We start from the raw sequence: 18,405 nt of genomic DNA on the forward strand, positions 1-18,405 counted from the left end.
TGCTATTCATTATATGATTATTTTGTATTATATTTTGTTCCATTTAGTAAATTATATAATGATAATGTCTCAGGAAAAGATTCTAAATTAAGTAATGTAATATTTTGAAAATTAATATATGTCAATGTGATGGATTTAATTTAATAATACCTATTTTTTATTCTTAGAAGTAGTTTGTAGTTGCTGATAGTAAAAGAGGCAAAAAATTAGTGTTGTTTTAGAATTAAAGCGGTCACATGACCCTGCATATTGAAAGAACCGCAAGGCCTTAAAATGCATGAAACCACACACCACAAAGCTCTATATACAACGGGATGAGATAGAACTAACATGTTCTAACTTTACTTTTAAAGAAGGAAGTTATATTTTTATGGCGCGGGAATTATTAATGAAGGAAGTATTTTAGTCAGTTCTAAGAACCAGATTGCTGTTATAAGAATAGTGGTTAACATTTACTACGGTGAATCCTAAACCTCTTGTTGTGGTGGAATTAGACTATGAGGTTAATAATAATTATAGGTGTAGTTTTAGGTGAAGGATTACTGGAATTGAATCATATTTTTAGTTTGAAATTTAATTATTTATTACGTATTTAAGCTAATTAATGTTAAATCGTCTTTCAACATTATTTACAGAAATTTGTAGCTTATTGCATTTATATATCATGGCCAAGCCTATGTTTCCACAATCAAAACAAGTGTTTTTAATATGGAGATTAAAATACCGACATGAATTTTTAAGCATATATATTCTACTAGCTTTGTGTCATAGTTGGCTAACATTTATCTTAAACTTAAGACAGGCAATATTCCTGGTTTAAATCAAAATACCTTCATGTGAGTTATTTTAGACACATTACAAAATTATGTGTTTTTATGTGTTTTCTCATCCGAAAACCACTACAGATAATATATTTATTAATATATTCACCAGTAAAATCATATATTTTAGTGGTTGTTCGTATACTGTTAAGGGCGTTTCTCTTTCAGTTGATAAATTTGCATAAATAAAAGCTTAGACTTCTTGATATGGAATTTGGATACTTGTAATAAAATGATTTACTATGTACCAACCGCTGCTACAAACTTTGCTTGTTAGCAGATAAATGGACAATGACCTCGCTAAGAGTATCTTTATTATGTTAGAATTAAAAAAAAAAAAGATTTTTCGAATATTGTTCAAACAGTGGAAGTAGCTAACATTTATAATAAGTATATCAAATTTAAGATTATGATTTATAATCTCCAGTTATCTCTAAAAGCAAATCTATGGAGATTGAACTAGCTTCTCTTAGTGTGCAAAGTTGAGGGGAGATAATGTGACTAGGTTAGTGTTACTTTCCATCCGAGACAATAAATAGAGCACTACTGTGGAAAACTGGAAACCTTTGAACTGACTCAACTTGTATTTCCAGTTTAACTCAGCAAACAAATGAAGGTTAAATTTATCCACGAACAAGCTTAGAACAACGGATGCGGAACCATTTATTAAGGACCGGGAAGGCTCTTCTTATCATCGTGTCGTACCCTGTCTCTTTACGTGTGTGATAACTCATGACAGGAAGATCCCAGAGACTTGAAACTTAGTATATTGGTTCCTCTTGGCCTAAAGCAGAACTCTATTGTTATGGGGTCAAAGACAGCTTAGTTGCAAGTAACTCTGTAAAGAAATGCCGTTTTTACGCTTCGTTACGTTGTCTCCGATCCTTTGATAATCCATTGTATAGGTTTATTCAACATGCCAGGATAAATGAACTCTGTAACGATGACTGGATGTAATAAAATATGTATTATGATCCCCATAAAGTGATTTTCCTCAAAGTAGGTTAGCATGATATTAAAAATTAGGTTAATAGTATAGATCGTTGATAATATTTGTTTAGTGGCAATAACAACAACCTCATAAGCATAAAAAAATTCAGTAAATGGGCTACCTACCAGATACATTGGAAAAAGTCCTATGGACTTTCCAATGTAAACGAACATTTCCATAAATGTAATTTCGTCAAGCCAAATCAAATGTGTCAGTATTTGATATTTCCATTTCAACCTCTCTATTATTGGACTGAAACATATAAACATTTGTAGACATGCCATTTTATAATGCCTATTTTTATATTTAGCTTTAAAATTTGATACAGATTTGTATTCCATTATCAGTTCTTAATTAATCATGATGAGAAAATGCTTAATAACATACTATCGTGATAAGCAAATGACTGATAAAACATTTCACTTGCAGGAGCTGAAACATTACTGATAATATAACTTATATAAGTAACAAACATACCGTAACAAATTCCTTACAGAAGTGAATTTAACTTTTCTAGCATCATTAAAAATTGGGGATTGATGCCTCAACATGATGCTTTTGTCATGGTTAGCTGTGGAAAGTTTGAGGCTCTGTCTATGATAGGAACACAGAAAGTCGATTGGACGACTGGTAGTGGAGGATGCATATTATAGTGTATAATCTACCTTCTGACGAAACTTATCATAACTTTGTCGCTCTCTGATATTTTAGCTTCTAAATCAATGTAGTTCTTCCTTGAAGCCATGAAGAACATACGACTCGTATGTACTAAGTCTCATGAAGCTCTTGAAGACTTATTACTCAGATGGACAGACTTACGGACGGTCAGACAGACTGATTGTAAGAAGAACCGGTTGTGTTCCAAAGTTGCTCACTGTAAGATTTACAACCATGCAGTATGGTGTACGGAAATTTTGATATGTCTATGTGTTTACTATTGATACCTTAATGCAAATTGTATTCAAACACTATAAAGACATTACAAAATTAATCATATTTACTAAATAAAGCTATAGTACGAGTATACTCGAATGATCTTTTGTGAGTGCACTGTGAAGGACAATAATACTGTTCAAACAAACTTTAGTTATTTGTTTCAAGTTTTTTTAAACTATGGACGGACTGTACGGAAAACATGATTGACACCAAACTTTATTGTTGTGATTCCTGACTTATGCGTATGAATTCGCTCTGTTATAATTTCTTTATTTTACCAAGATTGTTGTCATATGTTATGATAAGTAATCCACACGAGGATGATATCAGATTGCAGATCTCGAAACGTTGTGTTACCGATTTCTTGTAAAACTAGCCTATTCAAATACCAGGCAAAACTGCTTCCTTCACAACTGTACTTGGTATATTTACACAAATCATTTTAAAAATCGCCAACGAGTTAAATTTATCTTGTAATATTTTTTTACTATTATCTTGGAATCACAAGCCGTCATAATATACATTTGTCCCAAAATTGGTAACAAAACCTTAAGTCAAATTGCTATATTTGACTCGATTCCTGATGCCAAAGGTGATAAAACTAACAGTGTAACATTCTGGATTAAAACTAATATAAATACTTATTTTTATAGACTGTACGCCCGACGCGACGGTTCGGCGATTAAAATCCATCCTTCATTGCGAATTCAGTTTGAAATAACTTATATTGTATAATTGATGGTACACAATAAGAGTAGAATCCCATCTACATCCATTCCCTTTGAACTGTGACAAGCTGCGTAACTCATAATTGTATTCTACACACAGTTACTGTAGATGAATCTATACTAATGTGAATCAATACTATGCACAGTAACCAGAGTATGTATATTATAAGAACTTGGTAAATATATAAATATAAATTGGCTAGTATAAATGTTTATAATCTAAGCTTAGGTTACTTGGGTTAAGTAACAGATAGTCCCATTAGTATGGATTCATCTGTGGCAACGTAGTGTAGAATACAATTATAAGTTACCAAGCTTGTCACAGTTCAAAGGGAATAGGTTCTGATGGGATTCTCTGTGCTTGTCTATCGCCAATAATACAATGTACTTGACCGAATTATTACTGGGCAGCTGAGTACTTCTGTACCCAAATCAATTAATTTTGTTCCTTAATTATAAACGCAGCGAAACTTTAAAATAATTATGAGTACGTTGTGTACATTAATTGAAAGAGATTTTCCATACAGTCCATAAACTGACAGCCAGATGATAAACGTGATGATAAGCGCGAAGGACTGTATTTTATGTTACATTTCTTGTATATTTTAATATGGTGAAGTTTTGTAAAGTAATTTATGAACTCCTATATAGAGACTAACCATTAACCAAAATGTATACTTATGGGTATTTTGACGTACACTTCGAAGATGCAAATTTATATGTTTTGTGACAGTTTCTGGCATTCTTTTAAATCAGAAGGATTACTTATTTATTATGACTCATCCCCACACATGTTTCATCTCCCCCTTTTTAAGTGTTACGTGCATTTTGATATGTTAAATTTTACACCTGCGGAAGAGGGTAGATTTAAGTTCTCGAAACGTTAGGAGAACGTGTTTTACATTTTTTATTATTTAACGTTGATAAATTTACTAAATTCTATTATTCTTTCAAACAATCCATCATTAGTTTCGAACGTTAAACGTGGAATAATAATGTTTTATTTTTATAAAAATACATTACATCTCATTAGATTCTTCATTCCACTATACGATAGCTTGTCAACCATTTTTAATGCGGCTCTACCCTACACAACAAGGAAATTCCCAATGTAGAAAGATAATTACAAGTAGCTATAATGGCAAGCAGGTATTAAGGCTGAAAACTCTAACATCTACATTGTATATTATTTAATATGTAAATAAATTTCATTTTGGAGAATTAAGTTATATTCCACTTTATTGATAAGCTAAGATAGCTATTTCAAATAAGCTGATAATTTATGTGCTCAATACATATTTATAAAATAAAGACATAATTAATTGTAATTATATTTAATAGTGATATATTTCTCACACATTAATTGTTTTAGCCGAAATATTTTTAAAAACGAAATGGAAGATCCCGCAGGATAGAATATCATGCTTCATTCTTTGTTATTTTTGAATAAACAATAATAAAATGAATAAGACCGAGATCAAGACGTCTGGCTGTATGTACAGAGACAACTGGAAAGTAAAGGCAAGTAAAGTCTGTGTCTGAGAGAATTCAGTCCTATTGACTTTCTTATCCAGGCCCTTTCACTTGGACAGTTCTGTGTGTTTTGTCTATGTGCCTTACGGATTAACACTTTTATTTGAGAAGTTTTCATTTCAAATCCCTTACGAACATTTTCAGTCCAATTTGTTTTTCTTCTTGTTTTAACATTTAGTTTAATTAAAGAATTAGTACTTGTTTAGTAAATAATAGTGTCAAATAAGGTTTGAGACCATGAAGTAAACTGATATGAATATATTTTGCAAGGAAAACTTCAGTATGAATTTAATCATGTAGCTTCGTTGTTATCTTTACAAATAGCTATTTTAATTCTCATTCTACCCGTCATATCCTTGATCACGACTGGTTTAAATTTTCTCAGATGATATCTGTATGGTGAATGTAAATCACAATTCTTAAAGGCCTAGCAAGTATTTTTGCTTTAATGCTTTAAGTTGTATATGTAATTAAATGCACATAGTGCAGTTAACATTATGTTCATATTTGTTTTCTTACAAAGCTAATTTATATAATTCAATATTGAATATTTTTATATAATTTTACTAATTTTAACTGTGTTTTACACTGCTATTTTTGAATAATTAGAGACAACATTATTTAAGCACAAAGAATATTTATAAGGATGTGTTTCATGATATGTAGAGTTTAAAATCTTTACTTTGAGGCTGGTATTTTTAAAGTCTGAGCATTTTTTTCCAATTTCTTAATCTAATTTAATATACCTAATACATATTTTCTGAAATCTTACGTCATTAATAAGATTGGGAAATTATTTTGGTACTCTATAATATTATAGGAAAAATAACACAATACTTAATTTAAAATTTCTTTATTAAAAAATTCTGGCACACGCTGTAAATAAGGCTTAAAATGTTTGCATTTCATATTTGTCTTTAATATGAGACTTTAATAATTTTATTACTATCACATATCCTATGCTTACATTAAAACTTCCTTAAAAAAATCTCGCCTACCCCTAAAATTATGACATTTTGGGGCTTTTTAAAAGTTTAAAACAATATGATTGAATTCATTGAGGTCAAATTAAAGGATATACTAAAAAAGAAGAGAGAAAAACTTACTAGAGGTATTCTAAATTTGTATTACTTAATTTTTTAAATAATTTTTGTTCATCAACAGTTTTTAAATTTTCCATTGATTTTTAATTACATCCAAAGCTGTTTTTTTAAGGAATCCTGGATTTAATCCTTTTTTAAATTTGGCTACGTGGAATATTCTAACATGTAAGCTCAGAAGAAAGTATACATAAATAGATAATGCGTGTAGAGTAGGCAGCATTCAATCGATAATGCAATTGGGTGGAGTAGGCTTGAATTGTAAATGCGGTCTAATCAGAAGCCCAGTTTGATGAGTATTTCCACTGATGCGGTACCTAATATCTGATTAAATCTTACTTCTAACAAAATTACGCCTGTTTTATGATCTTTATGATATTCTCAATGCAATAAATAATATTAAAGAATAAATCTCCATCATATAAATTATTATCGTCGAGTAAAACAATTATATTTATTCATCTTTCCATGGTTTACTATCATGATGTGGGCTATTAGTAAATGCAATAGACTAATTTTCTCCGAATGTTAAAAATAACAATTTAAAGATTCTTTTAGTACATTCTGGGATAAACAGTAATGACACAAAACATAGATATTTTTCTTCAAACTTGTATCACCATTTTATAACTGCAATCGTTATGTTTAGTAACCACCAGTGTAATGATGATAGTGACATTTTGCCAATGGCACAGTGTAGCGGGTACAACGGATATAGCAAGATAACCAGATTATGCAAAGTCGAGCGTGGCTGCTGCTTGGATGGGTGGCCGCTGAGCAATCCTGTCCTTGCAAGCGATCCGCCTGCCCGGCCATTAGTAAATGGTTCGGAGCCACCTCTAAGCCGTTGATCCCCAGGTTAAGTTTTAGAGAGGGCTGCTTAGCACTAACTTTTACTTGTAAAATAAGATATACTTTATGATATTTTAACTGACGCGTTTATTGTACACTTAAACATTATTACAATAGAAATGTTACAAAATGTAACCTGTTGTAAGACGTAATTGGGTAATAAAAAAATTTTTTCCCGAACAATTGAACTCTGAAAATTTGAATTCATCAACATAAAGTTATTATTGTATCGGAAATTTTACAAGACTTTTAGACAGTATATTGTCGATATATCGGCCAAATGACAACTGGATAATTCACAGTATGTGTTACTGTCTGAATATTAATGTTACTTTACCTTTTTCGTTGATGCAACAACCATTCTTTGATTCTTGAAGCACTTTCGAACATTCTTGTGCGCGAGTTCGCTCACCTGGTACGGAAGAATACACATAGCATATGAATATCGCTATAGAGTTGCCTAACGTACTATATCAGTTCCTCCGTTATCCGATTCTTATGACTAAACTTTCGTGTGTATTTAAACTTATTGGTGGCACATCAATACACATTTCAGTGCTTTAAAAGTAACACAAAGTACAAGCTCCATAATAACCCACTTAACGTTTACTCAGTGTTGCCACTTGTACTCAAGTTGCTATAGAAAATTATCCCCAATCAAGGCTAAAATCGTCTAAAAAGGTCTTGTACTTATTATTCTTTAGTCTCTGTTCTCTACACGGTGATATATCTATAGCACGGTTTATATGAGGTTTTGACGAGATACCTTACACGGAGGTTTGTCTTTTATATATTTAAGATAAACGGAGTGTTATTATCTTTAACGACGTTGCATATGAGGTTTTATTTTTTCATGCATTCCAGTAGATTATTTGCAACATTGAATTTTTTCATTAATAGTATTTTTTTAGTTTGACCAACTCAATGATGTATGTAGGTTTCAACAATAATCGTTTCTTAAGATGTATTGTAAGTAATTTATTGTTTTGTTTCAGGCTCGACCACCATGGTCCATCCTGTCCTGAGTCTCCTTAATCTAGGAATCATGGTCTTCTTGCTAACAGGTAAGATCACATGATAATAAGGGATTTTTTATTATACATTTATCACGATAATAAGTTTTCTCATGTCATAAATAAAGTTTTCGTATACAAAAACTAAGGAATTTTACAAATTAGGTACAATAATCAATAAATACCTACAAACTAAGAATATTTTGTAAAGGATATTTTTAAAATAGAGGCCCTATAGAGGTTCTTGTTAGAAAAATTAACTCTATTTAATCTCTATTCTACTTATCAGATACTGTAGATAAAACAGAAGTTATCATAATACTGAGCTATTTTGGCTGCAATAAAACATTAAAATACAAAAAAGGCAAACCTTTTATAGTTTAGTTTTATACTGTTGTAGTCAGCAAGTCAGGGTAAGCGAACGAACTGGATAAGGAGCCAGCAGACACAATATCACAGTTATACAACAGAAAGTCCAATAATTCAGCTCCGTCTGGCAATTCATCTCGTTATCAGATTTCCTGAATCACTTAGGATGATGGCAAACGTTTTTTATTTCACTGGTTGAAGTTAAAGAAAGACAAAAATATTGTTTTATTTTACTTTCCTACAGGGCCTATTTTGCTTTGATTTGAAGTACGTTTTTGGAACTACTGATCTTCCTGTATTTCTAATAAATTTTAAATCGAAAATATTTAGTCTATTACGAAAGATAGCATTAATTTCATTCAAAATTTAGTAAGAGGCAACGTCCGCTAAAGAACATTCCCTGACTAAATTAACGAATTCATATAGTTTTAAAACTCAGCTTCTCATAGTACACTTAGCAACCGAACTCAATGAAGTTGTAAAATACAAATACGGAAATATCTGTTTTGTACTTTTTGCTGAGCTGTAGCGAAGCCTATTACTCGTGGACCTGAAAACTTTCACTTCTCTCTGTCTTGCCGCACGATACGTCGAAAACGAACATAGCGATACGCATGAAATTTTGCATGAAGATTTATTTATAAACGAGGAACAATGAGATCGATGATGGTGAACGTCACTGCATGGTATTTAGCAATACAATATTTTTACATTGGCATTAACCATAATGGAAACGAGAAAACGCTGAATAAATTTTGTAAATAAAATGTGCAAATCATATGATATTTTAAGAAGTGATAATTGTTCATGGATTACAAAGAAAATATAATATGCTGGAGGCAATTTTAATTCATTGACAATATTTGACTTTAGAGGACTCTTACATTGCAGTACTCTCGCTAACTTATCGGAACTTTTACTTGAACATTGCTTTATAACCTAACTTAGTGATAAAAATGTGAATGTATCATGTAGCAGGATATCTCGAGACAAATTTCATCTGTGCACTTTGAAATTTGCATGGAACTTTATTTCTACATCGTCAAGAATGAGTTCTACGATGGTGCATGTCCAACCATGGAATATGGCTGAGCGTCATTGAAGCTTATCCCTAAGTAGCCAAACACAATTTTTCTTTCATCTGTCGGGAGGTGTAAAAATTTCTTTTCCGTAAAATTGCATGTCTGTCTATATGTCCATAGAAAATCTAAAGAATGGAATGAGCTATTTAGATTTAAAATTTGCATGTTACCTTACGAAGCCTGTTACGCGACACGTGGTGTGGCGTACTTTGTATTTGTACTTGCCTTGTACCTTATAACAGATTGTCAGTGCGTATTGTTATTGCGAATAATATTTAGCTGTGCTCTATATTACAAACATTAAGAAGAGCGGTTCCGTAATTAAAAGGGAGGATACTGTAGGGTAGGCAAAGTAACAATAAGGGTATAATTAGAGATCCCCGCTGAATCGTTCCTTAGACGCGGCTCAAAGCTATCTCGCCCTACACTAATTGTGTCTGTTCCTGAACTCGTGGAGGTTTTTATTTTACCACGATCCTTATTAACATAATTTTGCATTTGGTATTACAAAGCTGGTTCCGCAGGTTTCTGAGTATTTTGTAACTATACCATTTGGTATTTTATATGCCCTTAAACTTTGGTTGTCGATACTGATGATGCCAAGGCGTACGTGAGCTGGTCGAACATATGAACCCCTATAGAGGAAAGAGTATAAAAGTGGATTTTTTCTCCTTAAAATCAAAATCCAACGTTTCAAAATCATGAAAACGAAAACAAACAACAAATTGTATTGAATTTGAATGCAAGAATAAATTGTTATATCATGTTCTTCAAGATTACTGTAATACTCATATATGACACTTAAAGGATTGGATAATCGGAAATGAAATAATTTTAGCTTTCCTCCTGAGAATAATTGAATTTGGGTGTTTAATTTTTTTAATATTTGGATTCAAATTGGACGCCCAAAACTGTAGATTCGGTATCGAATGGTTAAACCAAGCTGATACGAAAAATAGGAATTAAAATCTGTTACAGATAATGCACAACAATGCTTGATACCTAACAAAATGAAGGTTAATTAAAATGATAGCTACAATCATAAATTTCTTGAAGTTGGGATCCAAGGAACAAGATCAAAACAGAGTTCTAGTGGACGGTGAAGGTCATTCGACCATAAAACCAGTATCATATAGATATGATTGACTGACGAACTATACTCCAAAATGTTCTGGCTTAAGTGCTATAAAATAAGACTAAATACAAAATAGTTTGTTGGTAATAGCGTAAAATGTATGCATTGGACACAGCTTAAAAGTTCGTAAATAAAGAAAAGTTGTCCGTCTAACATATTGGATAATAATGGATTTTTCACATCCCAACGAAAGAGTTAACACTAAAAATTGATAAGCGGAGTGTTTTTGGGCTTCCAAAAAACAGATACGATTCTTAAAAACAAACCTTCAGAGTACTTGCCACACACTCACAAAATAAATAAAAGCAGTATGGGAAGAAGCCTGAGCAGAATAAATACCAGACCAAACGAGTCACAACTCCAAAATTGCAAACTGCCATAACCTAAACGCACACATGTGGACCGGCGCAGCTCCAAATCTCCAAGCGCAAGTGTAGATAGTCACGTTGTCTACTCGACCGGTGAACCCTCCACAAGTGTACTTTTGATATCCAATAAGACGGTTTTCAAACTTTTCATGATATCGCGCTCACTAATGCTTTCTCTACTTCAGTACACGCAAACAAACTTTGACATCACATGACCATATAATACGAGTTAGTGATATTAAATATTGAAACATATCTACTATCGTAAATATTCCACATCTAGTAAACCTTTCTACTAGAACATGATAGAACAATTGATATGCATATCGCGTGGAGTGCTAAAATCTAGGCAATGTACAGCTTAGGGGCTACACCAACAAGGTTCAACTATTAGACCTGGATGATTGATTATTTGTCATCTAATGCAATACTTGATATGTAAATTATATGTTATCTGAACGATAATAGTTGAATTTATTATGAATAAATATTTTATTACAGGGAAAGATATCCTTAGAAACCCAAATAGCTACAGAGCACATAACACTTCTTTGTTTAAAGTATGTTACTGTTAACACATTATTTTTGAAAGGCTTGAAGGATTTTCGACAATTGGCATCGTTATATGAAACAAAATTAGAACACAATATTTCAAGGATTGGAATGTACCCTTTTCATCAGGTGTCAAAAAAACCTTAAGGATGTAACATGTTATTTTTAAAGGGGTTTAAAAAGGATATGGCTTTTATTTATTTGGGAACAAAAATTGGTCCTAATTCATTTTATAAATATTTATGTATCTTTGTTGGGACTGGGAATTCGGTTTTCAACTGATGCCCCTTATCGTCAGCACAGAAATTCAGTAAAACGCTCTAACCGCGTCATCAAGACCTTAATATTGCAATTCGTTGATGAAGACCTAAACTATATAGATACTAAACTAAGTGATTTTAGGTATGGAAAAGATATCATACCTCGTCCTCTGCCACTAATATGTTTTTTATTTATTTTGAAAGGAAACTATATTTAGTCTAAATATCATGTTATCAACTTTATTTCTGTCACCGACAGTAATAGTCAATTTTAGACTGACCTTATCTGAAAATTTCTATCTTTTACTAAACAGCTGTATTCCAACAATGTGTGCAGTGAAATATCAGTCAGGTTTACCAACTATCTGAGTAGTAGAACAAAAACTCCCTTCACACAACCGTACTAAAATGAGGTCATGAATTCTTTGATGAAAACTACGATAAACTACGGTAAAACACATAAAGTATAAAATATACGTATTTTTGAAATGAGTAAAAAAATAAACTTTCTTTTCATTAGGTAAACAAAATAGGTCGTTGCATTTAAAAAAATTAGCTGCTTACTTTTCTTTTCATTACAGTATTTGAAAAGTAAAAGAGCTTTTATGCAAAAAAACGTTTCAATATAGCCATAAGAGAGCTGTAAAAGTTCTGTGAAAGAAAATTTTGACCAAAAACAGTTTTTGAGCGCAGCGAGTGAACACGACGCAACCAATAATCGACTTGACCACGTTAATTTGTTGGTCTTGTTATTACTCACAAATTGTTTCGTTTCATCTTTACTTCATCTCTTATAGTTTACAAGGTCCCTTCAGTGTGCATAAAATTTGGAACACTCGAAACATAACAAAAAAATTTTAAAAAAAACTAATTTATTTTTATGGTAGGACACAAATTAATTTTATCTACTTGTCGCTTTGATCTGGACAAGAAAAATTGGTCTTTTTGACAAAGTAAACTTTAATTCCTTATTCTACTACTGAAATCTACTTGTACAAGGAGCGGCTTTTGATTACATACCGTAAATAGCTTTTATTTTAACCATTATACAATACTGTTTAGATCATAATTTGTCAACTGCAGGGTTCTCATATGGACATATATCGAGAGACAGAAAATAATATTCTATATCAATTTTTTTCTTTCCGATTAACACAACTAAACGTCAAACTATTTTACTTATATTATGATAAACATCACAAAATATCTCAACACATTGACCTATTGAAACAGAACGGACAGTATAAAGTCTACCTCGGCAACAGGTACTCTGACGTCACACTATTGACCGCTCGTTCTTGTCTCCCACATCGCGTCGTTGCTCATTACAATGCTGCCATTACTGAAACCTGCCCAGTTAATGACGTCGTGTTTCGTCATTTGCTAACAATGAAGATATTGTTACAGCTCTTTAACACTGCTCGTGGTAATTGGAGGGTGTTGTTAATTACGAACACGTGCTGTAAATATTGTGAAATGGTAAATTTACCATAACATCCAATACAAGGCAAGAACAAACGTTAATTCATAATTGTAATATGTGTAAGTTCACCGCGTTCCATATAATTCTATACCATTTAAAAACTACCCCATTTCTTTATACAGTTAGATTGTTTCTTGTCATTTTATGAACAGAAAATCTTAATTTAGAGAAAGTCAACTGATATCTACCGTAGTGGTAGTTAATATTGTGTTTTCCATGTTTTTATATGTCTTTTTACATCTTACACCATACACTTATACATGAGTTACTATCTTCAATGTAATAAGCACACATAATATATAAAAACAATTTTTAATTTTTATTACATTTGTAATAGTTTGCTTCAGTATTAATATTCTTTAAAAAAGCTTGAAACAAAATTGTCCTTCTTCAATAAAATATGTCCACTTATTATGACAAGGCATTGTTACTACGTGTTAAAGTTATATTTTAATACAATCAGTTTTATATATATATATATATATATATATATATATATATATATATATATGTTAATGAGAATTAAAAAGAGATAAGTACGAACTATACATTCTTTCTAGGAACCCTGCTAAATAAGTAGCGTACGAAAACAAATATTAAAACCTTATTGTTTGTTAATAAGAATAAACGAAAGAGAAATACGAACTTTACACTCATTCTAGGAAGACTGCCAATAAAGTAGCGTACGAAAACAAAATGTTAAAAACATATTGTTTGTTATAAGAATTGAGTGAAGAAAAGTAAGAACTTTACGTTTTTTCTAGAAACTATAGCAATAAGGTAGCGTACGAAAATCCATATTAAAACCTTATTTTTTTGTTAATAAGAATAAAGGGAAGACAAGTACGAACTTTAAATTAATTCTAGGAAGACTGCCAAGAAAGTAGTGTATGGAAAGAAATATTAAAACCATATTGTTTGTTATAGGAATTGAGTGAAGAGAAGTAAGAACTTTACGCTTTTTTCCGGGAACACTGCCAATAAAGTAGCGCACGAAAACAAATATTAAAAGCATATTGTTTGTTAATAAGAATAAAGTGAAGACAAGTTCTATCGATCACACTTTTGCAGCAATACCTTGAAATTTACGGTTAGTGATGTGCCGCTCCTGGACAAGCATGTGACTTAAAATCTCGACATGATCAGGACAATTAACCTAGACACCTCATATATCCATTTACACATGAAGCTGAAGTCTTCTTATATATATATATATATATATATATATATATATATATATATATATATATATATATATATATATGAACTCTAGTAGAAGAATTTATTGATCAATTATTACCTAAAACCGTTTTTGTCGACTAACAAAGTGTACCAACACTCCTATTTACATAAAAATACAATTTCAATATATTTATATGTATACAGCCCGTCGTGAAACTCCTAAATTATTCAAGAATTTTAAAGAAAATCAAACTATCATGCAGAATATTATAAACTGTTTCTACGTTTTCTTTGCTTTGAACAAAGACGATATAAAAGGATAATAATGTATTTAATATAATATAATTACTTTTTCTTGGTTAGTTCAGTAATATATAAAATAAATATAATTCACAACTAGCTAATATCAATGATTCTTGTTATGTACTAGAATGGTTGGCAATATAACAATATTTTAGAATTTTACTATACAAAATTTAGCTATGAATCAGTAATATTACCATCAAAACGTGTAAACTTTGTAGTAGCATCGAATATTTAATACACAAATAGTCATCTGGCTAATAAGCCTAAGACGTATTTTTTGTCTTAATACCTATGTTGTATATTAGTTTAAATTAATTTATAGACAGGTGATCAGTAGGCTCTTAGGGATATGTAAATTAATTTACTTTTCATCTTTTGCATAATAAAAATCAAAGTAAACAGTGTATACAGTTCTTTAAATTTCATCACTTTGTAAACGTTCTATAATTACCAATTTTATTATAGCACTTTAGAAATCAACTCTAGTGGAACGTGAAAAGTCTAATGCAGCACTAGGTTTTTAGAAGGTTAAGATTCAGGAAGGAGAAGCAAATAAAGGCATAGCCTTTTGAGAGCACATGTAACAATAAAATGGACGTTGATTCCTTCCCCGATGTCAGAGAACTCAAAGTATAGCTACGGCCAGAGAATATAATATTTAATCACTGGGAAAAATATGTTAGTTGCAAATTCTGTTTCACCACAATATAGGATACAGATACATGGTATTAAGACTATTCGATTGTACAGTTCCGGGAAACAACAGTATGACGTGAATAAGGTATATTGCGTGTTAGTGTTATCTCAATAATCACGAACCATTAATACAAACCCAGAGCGTGACGATTGTAGCACAAGTTATGGTTAGATTACAGTCTTTGCTATACTCAATCGAATGTGTTTACTATGTATATTCATGTAATCTCTTTGTGCTCACACAGCTCGTGTTTCAACAAATGCTAATAACTTGAAACAATAACATTCTTGATTATTCAATGGCATAAATAATTTCATTACTATTATATCAGATAATATTATACATTTTACTGTTACAACCTGATAATTAAAACCTGCATGTTAGGAGAACATAGGACAACTATCATTATGGTTTTAAATCGCAGTGCCTTTTCATTATAACTATAAAGGACATGACCTTCTTTACATCGTGAAATTAAGTCTGTCTACTCTCTTTTTATGATCGTCTGTGCGGTGTCGCGAAAAAGCGCAATGTGCAGAAAGCGCACAGTTAAACCCTTTTGAACAAAAGGAATCCAGCCCCTGTGTTGTTGGAAATGAGGAATGTTACACACACACAGTGCTCAAGTCATCTGAGCTTGAATTTGGGAACTATCACAAGGGATGTTTTCCTTCTTTTCTAGAAGTGCGGGGTAGCGCTAAAGGCACCACCGAAGCCTGCACTGGTGGCCAGGGGCATTTCAAATCGGTACTTCCCCCCTTTCTTAAATGTAAATTGGCGACCGAAAAAAAGGATGATCTGGGTCATGATCTCAGGCCGGAACTGACGATCGTAAATGCCTCTGTCCATTGCTATGACACACCTGAAGGGTGAGATGAATTATATGGGATGGTCAGGAGGGATGTAACCGAGCAGTTGTATTTAAACTCACATCTAAGCAGCTCCATGTCTTCATTTATTAGTAACGTAACCCCTACCGTAAACTCAAATTGGCTCTTGTGCGCTTTTTTCGCACCATCGTCTGTTAGATAACTCTTGATAGAAAAGTCCTAAAGACTGGAATCTTAGTATATAGATCCATCTTGTTTAAGAAAGAATTGTACTTTTTTGGGATTAAAAGGTTAAAATTAACGTAAAGGTAAAATTGGTTTATATTGGCTGAAAGAGTCATATAAATATACAAGTTTGTAAATACTTAAATCGTATACCTTATTATCATACACCTATTTTAGATTTGGATATAGTAACACCTTTGATGAAATTATTCTGTTGAATTGATTAACAAGATATATTACTTCCTGTACGGTCCTTCGATATTCTGGAATAAATTATAAGTTCATGGTGTATAACGTGTTCCATTGTGGAACTAAATAACTCATTCTGCACAAAATATGGATTGCCAGACACAATTCTTTAGGTATGAATGTAAATTAATCTATAGTAAATGGTTGATAGTAATAAAATGTTTGTACAAAATTAAAAACGTATTTTTATACCTTGATAATTTAAAAATAAGCGTTACCCGCCAAGATAATGGTGGGTTAATTGTTAGTAAACAATAATAATGAGAAAATACACAAATTCATTTCATAATAGACGAAAATAAAATTTGAAACGTTATACATTCTTCGTTAAAATTAGTAAAAACACAACTGTACAGTAGATAGTCCTTTCCTCCGCGGAAAGGTCGTCATTCATTATGGAAAACTCAGCGTACACGCACTTGAATATTCTCTCAGGCGCTTGGTACTCTGTTCTGTCTGACGTACAATCCACCGTCTGATACCGTTCCATGATCATTTTTGTAATTTCTCTACAGTGTGAATATTTCAAGAAGAAGACAATTTCATTTATAATACGTATAAACCAAGTATTATGTATTTTGTTTATATTTCCAAGTGTTACTGTCGTAAGATAATTTTATTATCTTAAAATAAAATAACATATAAAATTCATGTCTTTTTATCTTTGGGTTTTAACCTAATACAGGTAAAAACGTATAAACATGTGAAATCAGCATCATATTTTTAAGTAGTGGTATATTAAAGTCCGTCAGCATCACTTTCGTCATTATTAATTATTTACATTATATTTTCTGACCTTTTTAAAAAAACCCTTAGCAAACTGTTAACATATGGTTAATTAATTATTTTAACATAGTATAATCAACTGTACCCCTATATAATATAATATAATCTGTACTTATTCTACGTAAATATATGGTAGGAGTACGCCATACCACGTTTCGTGTAACAGGCTTCGCTTAGGTTCAATGCAATATTCAATGTCTAAAGATAATTTCATTACAGACAGACAGAACGACAGACAGTCATACGAAAAAAAAATACATCCACAGGGAAACAAAAGAGACGTTGTGAGGCATCTGTATTGAATGTCGTACCATTTAACCTAAACTACAGAATATTTTGTTTCCTGAAATTATCCGATTAAAATAGGATATTATGAATTGGTTTGCTCTGTTTTAAAACACAAAGATTGATATATTAAATTATACATACAATTTATGAATATAAATGTATACATTCAGTGGAAGTTACGATAAAAATATGTTTAAAATAGGTACTTGTCTAATTAGGGTAAGATTAACAAATATCAGTGTATCTTTAACCACTCATTTAAGAAGACAACTGCAGTATCAAATTAGGTATATTTTAGCGAGAATAATCTTTACATAAAACAGTATTACCTGAACTGTTTGCACAAAATATTGCAAATAAATAACCTTGCACTAACCCTGATGTAGTAGGGTCTAATATAAATCCAATATAAATTCAATTTTTCTTACTTAGCTACTTCATAGAGTATCGTAACACACATAAAAGATAATTTTCATGGCGGGATCATTTTTATTTTTAATTTTAATTAGTTTTTAAGGTATAGAAAAGATATGTATTATAATCAGTGGCCTGAGAATGATTATTTCAAATATTTGCATACTAGTTTGTGACTACTTCTTTTGGCGGGTTATGGATGTAT

At 31.4% G+C, this 18,405-nt stretch overlaps 1 protein-coding gene across 1 annotated transcript in view; it reads left to right on the plus strand.

Moving 5' to 3' along the window:
- Positions 1-7,956: 7,956 nt before the first annotated feature.
- The window catches only part of LOC124363813, a 33,903-nt gene continuing 23,454 nt past the window's right edge, over positions 7,957-18,405 (plus strand). Inside the window, exon 1 of the mRNA XM_046819077.1 lies at positions 7,957-8,025. Within this exon, the coding sequence (XP_046675033.1) occupies positions 7,968-8,025 (58 nt within the window). The 5' untranslated portion in view covers positions 7,957-7,967. The remainder of the gene's footprint in view (positions 8,026-18,405) is intronic.

The sequence above is a fragment of the Homalodisca vitripennis genome, chromosome 5, assembly GCF_021130785.1.
Source record: "Homalodisca vitripennis isolate AUS2020 chromosome 5, UT_GWSS_2.1, whole genome shotgun sequence".
Classification (NCBI taxonomy): Eukaryota; Metazoa; Arthropoda; class Insecta; order Hemiptera; family Cicadellidae; genus Homalodisca; species Homalodisca vitripennis.